The 9,484-nt window shown below is 32.7% G+C and overlaps 1 protein-coding gene across 1 annotated transcript in view; it reads left to right on the top strand.

Annotated features, from left to right (window-relative positions):
- LOC112210706 (protein krueppel-like) overlaps positions 1 to 9,481 on the top strand; it is a gene marked incomplete at its 3' end in the record, with an annotated part of 21,350 nt that extends 11,869 nt beyond the window's left edge. Inside the window, exons 4-5 of the mRNA XM_067052213.1 lie at positions 1,265 to 1,315; positions 9,171 to 9,481. Of these exons, the coding sequence (XP_066908314.1) occupies positions 1,265 to 1,315; positions 9,171 to 9,481 (362 nt within the window). The remainder of the gene's footprint in view (positions 1 to 1,264; positions 1,316 to 9,170) is intronic.
- Positions 9,482 to 9,484: the final 3 nt, after the last annotated feature.

The following is a 9,484-nucleotide window of genomic DNA, read 5'->3' as shown; positions in this document are numbered from 1 at the left end:
TGCATCCGTTAGCGCCCGACATATCTGGTCCTCTCTGGCCCTTGGTTGTGACCATATGGTGTTGATCGAGGTTTGCCCATACTTGGAATATTCCACCTTCATAAGGCCGGAAGTCCTTGTTTTCCAAATTATCTGTAATTTTTTGTCGTTCACGATCTCGTCTACCTCCTTCATCTCGGACGGTCCATCTCCCGTAGAGCTATCGTCTCCTGACGACGGAGCTTCTTCCTCCCGCGGCTGCGTGTTCGGGGTCTCCTCTTCCCCTGCAGTCCATTCTCTTAGGAATTGTCTGACGCCCCCCGATGGTTCTCCTTGTTCCTCCTCTACTGCATTTATGGTTATTGCCCGCGACAACCAATCCGCGACCACATTCTCCTTCCCTGGCTTATAGGCTATCTCCATATTGAATTGACCTAGCAGCTCCTTTCAGTGAGTGATGCGCGCAGAAGTCTCCTTCAGTTTTCCTACCCACTGAAGAGGTCAGTGATCGGTATGGATCCTAAACCGCCTCCCAAACACGTATGGTCGGAAGTGCTCTAGGGCACTGTAACGTGATTCCGCGTCTGTGATTTTCTGCTTCCGTTTGCCGTTCTCCCTTCTCGCTATCCTGGGAAAGCACAGCCCCCAACGCGTATTCACTGGCATCCGTTGTAATTGTGAACTGTTTACTGAAGTCTGGGAACGCCAGTACAGCTTCCCTCTGCAACCTTTCCACGCACCGTTTGATGTTATTCTCCATGGCCGGCGTTACCACTATACGGCTACCCTTTTTCAGGAGATTGTTAAGAGGGACTAAATGCTCCGCCATCTCTGGCACGAAACGTCGGTAATATTTAAGGGCACCCAACAACCGCCTGACTCCTTTTACATCCTTGGGGACTGCCATTCGTTGTAGAGCTTCCCCAACGACGATTTTTCCCGAGACAGTTTGAGTCCAAACTGGCGGATTCTGTTAAATACAGTTTCCAAGTGTACTCTGTGTTCCCTCTCTGACTTACTAAAAACTAATGAATCATCCATATACACTTGACACATGGACTCATCTATACCCCTAAGAAATTCATCCATAAGTCTCTGAAAGGTGATGGGGGCGTTTTTCAGTCCAAATGGCATTCGCGTAAATTCGTAGTGGCCCCGTTCGAACGTGAATGCTGTTTTCGGTTGGTCCCTTTTATGTATTAAGCCTCATAATACCTATGCTCTGTTTATAACTTTATTATTTTGTTTCAATTCTCCTGTTTAAAGTATTTTTACTTGTCGGCAGGTGGCTATGTTCAAGGTCAACAGGAAGGAGAGCTACCTGTACCAGATGACGGTGAGAACTATTCATGTTATTATAATCCTAACATTAGTTATCTCAAGGATAATATTTTAGATTTTGCGTTATTTATTATTTTTCGTGTGATCGTTCTTCACATTCACCTTTGATTGGATTGCAACATGTACGACACTAGACTTCAGAATAAGGCTGGTTTGTCATTTACACAATGTTTCTGCACTTAGTCCCAACACAATGAGGTAATTTGAGTTAGGATAAATATTATGTAAAAATTAAGTGATAAGAAATTACATATAAATAAAAGGAAGAAAGTCATAAAATAATATTAATACAAAATAAACCTGAAAAAACAATGATAAGAATAAAATTTTTGAAAAATACGTAAAATATACAGTTAAAAAAGTACAGGAGACCTATATAAAACAAAAACAAATGAAGAAGAAAATAGAGATCAAATAAACGTCTTGAAAGAATAAATATAAATATAAATATTAATAATGATATTAAATGACAATAAATGAGCCAAGAACAAATCAGGACCACCTACCTAATCAAAGCGAAAGGTTGAACAGAAGGTGACAATAAATCGGAAGCGTGGAGGAGTGGAGGCCAGCCGTTTAACGGTTATATTTAAATTTCAAATACGTCGTTTATAGAGTAGTCATAAAAATATGACGAAAAATGAAAAATAATAAGAGAAAGACACAGAAATATGATAATAACTATAATAATTTTTTAATTTAGGAATAACTAGGTAAAATTAGAATGATACATATCGTTATTAATAATACGATTGTATACTGAAGAAAATATAGTTAGGGTAGTTAATACAATATAGGATATAATAACAATAATTTTAAAACAAGTAACTAATAATAAGTAAAAGTAAATAACGAATATTTAAAAAGGAAAAAATAAATAAATAATAATTGATAAATAAACAAATATAAAATAAATAAGAAAAATAATTAGACAATGATAACAACTGTAGTTATATATATATATATATCTTGAAAATAATAATTTATTTACACTGATAATAATATAAGTAATAGTATTGATAACAGGAGTAACATGAACAATTTAAAGTGAAAGAAGTAATTTAAAAAGAAAGCTTAGTAAAACTAAAGTAAAAGTTTAGAAATTAAAATAAAGATATATATAAAAGTACAAGTTGAGATGTTAAAATAAATACATAAAAAGATAAAAAATAAGTAGTAAAGTATAGAAAAGAGTTATAAATTTGTGATAGAATGTTAACAATATTATATGTTAACAATATGATGATAATGATAAGTGAAATAAGTTAATAGAAACATGTGAAGTATAAGTTTACAGTTTAATTTAGATATTCCCCGGAGTAAAAGTTGGATATCCCCCAATTACTCAAATTAATTATTATGTGCTGGTATAGCTGGTTTGAAAAAAGAACTGTTTGTAATTTGCTGGTAGTATTGGAGTGGACTGTATTTATAATAAATTGATATCATATGCCTTTAAAATGTAATACCTCTATTCTCTCTTTATAAGTTTTCTGAAACAATTTGTTGTACGGTTTGAACAATATGGTTAGTTTGTTAGTGATAGTTTTGGTTTCATTACATTAATTGATTAAAGTATTACATTTTACTTGTTTGATATTCTTGGGGCTTGAAGGTTGGTTCTGGTGTGAATGTGAAGATGGAAGAAGGGTTCTCTCTTGTTTCTTTCTCCTCATCCTTCTGCCGCCGCCGCCTCTCTCGCCTGAGTGTAAGGTTTTACTCCTTCATGACTTATAAGAAGAGACCTTCTTGACATTTACAAAAAAAGAAGTAAATGTGAAAGTTAATAAAACATGGATAAATAAATATAATTGAATGTAGTGATAGATAATATAAGTGATAGAGAGATAGCAAACAGGTGAAAAACAAAAGTATAATAGGAAAAATTGGTGATGATAATAAAATGAGCGTAACATTATTTAGTCTTAATTAAGTTTAATATATAATAAGAAGGGATTCAGGATGTATATAAATGGATTCTGAGATGAGCCTCTTTTAGTAATTCAGAACAGTGGCTAAAATAGTAGTATGGTCAAAATCAAAAGCGTGATTAAGTGTAAGGGCATGTTCTGAATATTTGGAAGCGGCTGAGTTGTAGGAACTTATAGATAATGTGTGTTGAGAGATAAGTGATCTGAGGTGGTTCTTAGTTTTGCCTATATATGAACAATTACAGTTGGGGGAGGAACGAGGAATCCGGCAAACAACGTAGAGCGGTATTGGAGAGGAATAGGGTCCTTAGTATTAGTAAATAAGTAAGATAGTTTACTTTGAGACTTGAGTCCAAGACGTAGTGAAGGAATGGTTGATTTTAAGAATTTCTGTATGTTGTCAGTGAGAGAGGGGACATATGGAAGGGATCTATAAATTGAGAGAGTGGATGGTGGATGTAGAGAGTTTGGAGAAGGAGAAGTAGGCATAGAACGGTTGATGTAAGAGTTTAAAAGTATGTTTATGATGTGAGGTGGAAAAACATTTCAAAGCAAGATAATCTTAATACGGTGAATATTTGTGTTTATTTACTTTCTTTTTAAATTACCTTATTTCACTTTAAATTGTTTATGTTACTCCTGTTATCTTCACTATTGCTATTATCAGTGTAGATAAATTATTATTTTCACGATATATAAAAAACTTCAGTTGTTATCATTGTCTAATTATTTTTCTTATTTATTTTATATTTGTTTATTTATCAATTATTATTTATTTATTTTTTCCTTTTTAAATATTCGTTATTTACTTTTACTTATTATTAGTTACTTGTTTTAAAATCATTGTTATTATATACTATATTGTTTTAACTACCCTAACTATATTTTCTTCAGTATATAATCGTATTATTAATAACGATATGTATCATTCTAATTTTACTTAGTTATTCCGAAATTAGAAAATTATTATAGTTATTATTATCATTTTTCTGTGTCTTTCTCTTATTATTTTTCAATTTTCGTCATATTTTTATGACTACTTCCTATATATACGACGTATTTGAAATTGAAATATAACCGTCCACTCCTCCATGCTTCCGATTTATTGTCACCTTCTGTTCAACCTTTCGCTTTGAACAGGTTGGTGGTCCTGATTTGTTATTCTTTCAAGACGTTTATTTAATATCTACTTTTTTCTTCATTTTTTTTTGTTTTATATACATTTTTTAAATATTTATTTTATATTATGTCCTGTACTTTTTTAACTGTATATTTTTCGTTTTTTTTTTTAAATTTTATTCTTACCATTGTTACTTATTTTTTTTTTAATCTTATCATTGTTTATTCAGGTTTATTTTGTGTTATTATTATTGTATGTTTTCCTTCCTTTAATTTATATGTAATTTCTTATCTTTTTATTTTTACACAATATTTGTCCTAGCTCAAATTACCTTATTGTATCTTACTGTTGTAATGTTCTTAGTTTTTTTTTTGGTATCTTTTTAGTCCTGATGAAGGCCTGCAAATTGGGGCGAAACGTCGGACATTAAAAAGTTATGAACTATTTGTTCTTTTTTTGACCGCAACCCTGACCATCTTATCTTATATTTATTATTTACTTTTGAGCTAGAGAAGGAAAAATGTAACTGTCTTTGCAGGACCTCAGAGCTGCCTTTGGCTCACTCAAGTGGCCCTGTATTTATATGGGAGGCTTGAAGTGAGAAACATTTGCTAGTTACTGAATTGAGACAGCTAAATCACTGTATCATTTTCCTTCGTATCGTAAGTATAAATGGTCTAAAACCTTTCTGTATAGCATGAAGTGTAAAACTAGGAGACAATCTGAGTCCTCTTCTTTTCATCATATTTATGGATGAAATTTAAAACATATGTTTTGGAAAAGGCCGGAGATATCTGTAAAAGAAAGTAGAAATGAAGAACAAGATTATCAGGTCAGTCCATAATTTCGTGGACATTAATAGCATGGATGGGATTAGCTATGACTCACCACTGGACCAATAAGATTTCGAACCTTTTGAATCATTTTGTTGCTTGACTAATATATTAGTAAGTCGGTCACCAATTTTCGTAAACATCAGATGCTACGTTACGTAATAATAATCAATACTACGTTATATTTTTTATTTTTTTGTGGTGAATCTACCAGATCTGCAGCAATAAAAACTAATAGTGATTATGAAGGTACTATCCAGTGTAAGGACTGCCCAGAAATAATTAAGATTTGAGAAAGTAACAGAATAATTCCCACTTTCTGTGAATATCAGGAAAGTGTTGTTTGCAGTTGAAACCGTGTATGGCTCGAACAACACTGCAAAAAATTAGTGAGATGAATTGGGAGCTTTTACCTCATCATGCTTACTTCTCTAGTAATTTTCACTTGTTTTGTGCCTTACAAAATATTTTACTAAGGAAAAAGTCAAATTTTAAACAGGATGTACAAAACAGACTTCAATTTTTTTTTTCATCAAAACCAGTGTTTTTCTACGGCAATGGAATTAAGAATCTATCTCTGAGATGACGAGAAAATTAGTTAGTAGAGGAAAATATATCATTGATTGTAAAGTTAAATTGTTTTTTATTAAGATTGTTTGAAAATTTACCGAAAATGCACACGAATTTTGGTCTGACCTGATATTAGAGGCATATTTATTCACAGACATAGTTATTAACCTCTCACATGATAAAGGAAAACTACAGCAGACTTCTTAAAAAAGTATTGGCATTGAAATCCACAAAAATTAAAGTCCTGGTGATCTCTGGGAAGGAGGTAAATATAAACCTCTTGTGTAACTGCGAGGAGTTGGGGGTTGTTGAGAACTTCTCATATCTGGGCACAATGGTTAGCGACACAGCTGCCGTAGACAAGGAAGTGTACAGCAGAACAGCAGAAGCTACCAGAAATATCAGAGTTCCAACTGTATAGTTGGCAAGAGACAGGTCAACCTCCATATCGTTAATGCTATTTGCCAGATCTCGTTTGTGGTCCTGAAAGTTTGGTGATGTTGGACAGACCATGTGCTGTCCGATTGCCAAGGAAACGAAATTTATCTAGTGAGGATTAAAAATACATATTTGAAGTAGTCGATTATTGAATTCTGCTTATCATTTTGTTGATTTTCTATTGATTTGTGCATTAAAAATTAAAAACTTGGTTATCTGGAATTTCACCTGCAAGATTTTAATTTTTGATTTCTATTTTTTTTTCTTTTACTACATTGAAATCATCCAAATATGGCAATTATATCCTTTTTTTTCAAAATAAAATTTTTCTATGTGCACCTGAGTAACCTGATTGGTAAAGATATTTAATCCATTCATGACTGAGAGCGGGGGATGGTCCTCCCAGAATATTGGGTCCAGCAGCCCCATCTAAAAGGTACTCAACCGAGCGTTGAACCCCAATAAATAAACAAAAGTAATAAGAATGTTTAGTGGTAAAATACAATTGATAATTATTGGTGGTAGTGGCATGCATAATCCTAACGCACTACCCCACTGCTGCCGAACCCCGCATGTCAGAAATGGCGAGGAAGTTGGAATAAAAAAGAAATAGATTTGGCCAGCCACATAAACTCAATTGAAAATTTGGCATTTTGATTGAAGTCATTAGGCAGTGATATATCAGATGATATGATCGTTTCCAAAGTATTAACAACACTCTCTAATATGTATAAATATTTGTGCACAACCTATTGCTGCTGAGGTAGGTATGTCTAAAAACTGTGCATCCATGATAGCCAAAATGGTTGGTTTTGTAAAGAGTGGCAAGTGTCAACTGAAAGATGTGATAATGTGAGTGATGGGATGGTGGATACGTGACTTGTACCTGAAACCAAAAAAGTCACTGAAACATCTGCATTTCTTAAAGAAATTAAAAGAATTTGAAGTTATCCCTATTTTGTATTTTTTTATAATACAATCTAAACAAGAGAGAAGGCAAAATTTTAGACCAAAAAAATTTTCAACGAAGAAGGCTGAAGAAGGTATTTTCTATTAATCCATTGTTTATTATTGCTAACGAGCAGAACTGCTTATTTTTCACAAAATTAAAAATACTTAAGAGGAAGAATTTTTTTTTAATTTTCCATTTAAGCCCTGTCATACTATTAAAATGTGAATAAGACCTTACAGATATTAAATACCATTAAGTTGTACATTTACATGTCGAATTTTATATCAGCACTTACAGTTTTAATTTTATCCAAAAAGTTTTGAAAAATTCCTATGATGATGAGGTTAATTCCTAAATAACACAACTGAAAACATTTTTTTTTTTTTTCACCACCATTAATTTGAAGCAGTTGAAACTGGCCAATTGAACTGAAATAACCGATAACTCGGTGTTTTATAACGATCCTTTTCCAGGACGCCTGGAAGTGAAAATTAGTATAAACAATTACCCTTCCAATAAACAATAGTTTCGGTTCAAATGACAGGAAGATTTATACATTATTTAATAAGGTGTAGTGAAAAAATCTTCTTTGTTTATATTTCTTTATCATTCATTAGTGGCAACGGTTTGTGGCCATTGCTCCATCATCAGGCACAGTTTAATTGTTGCTTATCATTAATTTGTTTAGATACTTTCAAGGTCTCTCCTTATTTAGTCTACAATTACAATTACATTGCTATACGCTGTGTATGTGTACTAATTAAAATCTGTATACATAAATTTAAAATGGGGAGAATCTAGCTTACATAGTTTATTGTAATTGTAGTAAAGTATTTAACAATGAGGTAGTTTTCGGAGTACTAGGCACCATGAAGTTAGACTCTTTATTTTAAATGTATCTAAATAAATTTAAAAAGTAAGAATATAATTTAAAGTGTAGACTAAATCAGAAGAAACCTTTAATGTACCTTAATAAATAAATTAAAGTAGTAAGCAACAATTAAACTGTGCCTGATGATGTAGCGATGGCCACCCACCAATACCTCCTAATGAATGATATATAAATCAATAAATTTAAATGTGGAAGATGCCCATCAATAGATTCCCAAAACTTATGTGGAAAGTAAAGACTAAGGGAGCACATGGATGGACGAGTAATGAGTGGGAGGACCTCATATCGGATCTGGCTAGGAACAGAGGTGTCACTGTGGGACCAAAGTCAAGAATTTGGCAATGGATAGAGATAGTATTAAGAGATGCATCAAGGCCTTACTAATACCATAAGGTATAGGGTTGGGTAAAGAAAAAGAAGATTTTCCTGCATCTTATTAATTTTTCCTTCCATGTCATAAATTTCTGCTGCTCTGTGGCTAGTAAGAGCGTTATAAGTTTCACCGCTATTGTATCTAGTAGATTTAACTAATAATGATCTGTTATACTGGTGAGAAACCTCATCAATCTCCATAGTGTAAATATATAATGGCTAAACTTTGTAATTTAAAAATACATATTAGGGCTCGTGAGACTGGTGAGAAGCCATTAAATTTTTTATGTAGTGAATATAAAACGGCTATATTTGGTAGTTAAAGAGGACATATAATGAGCTATCATTCAGGGAAAAAACCTCATCAATGTCAAGTGTTTGTATTTTTTTTAGCCCTGACAAAGCCCTGCAACGTGGGGCGAAACGTTGGCTTAAATAAAATAGTACACCCATTTACTATTTGAGTTTTATTTGTTACCATATTCTATTCATTAAAACTATTTAGATTTGTTAAATCATTGTCATAAAGTTAAAATGATAAGGAATCAAACAAATGAAATCCTTGAAATAAAAATAATTATTTAGATGGCCCAATTTGAGGTCTGAACAACAGAAATAGTATCGATTATTCAATATTATTAATACCACTTTTTAATTTTGTTTTTCTTACCGCATCCCGGGTCGTCTTAATTTAGCATAAGGTCAACCATCTATATGTAGTATTATATTTATTGTTTCACAGATCTTGATCACTCACAAAATGAGATACATCAGATTAACATTCCTGTTATTCATCATCATGCTCAGGAGAAGGCTTATCAATGTCAACATTGTGACTACAAAGGAAGCATACCATTTGGTTTTAAAAAACATATGATGCCTTGTAATTCAGTCGAAAAGCATCAACAGTGCCCTCATTGTGAACATAGAATAGTTGAACTTAGTAATTTAAAACAACACGTAATGACCCGTCATACTGATGAGAAGCCTCATCAATGTCCTCATTGTGAATATAAAGCTGTTCAAGTTAGTAATCTAAAACAACACATTATGGCC

This window comes from Halyomorpha halys, unplaced genomic scaffold (assembly GCF_000696795.3).
Source record: "Halyomorpha halys isolate HHAL.00 unplaced genomic scaffold, Hhal_1.1 Scaffold1900.1, whole genome shotgun sequence".
Lineage (NCBI taxonomy): Eukaryota > Metazoa > Arthropoda > Insecta > Hemiptera > Pentatomidae > Halyomorpha > Halyomorpha halys.
This window is presented reverse-complemented; position numbering and strand designations above follow the sequence as displayed.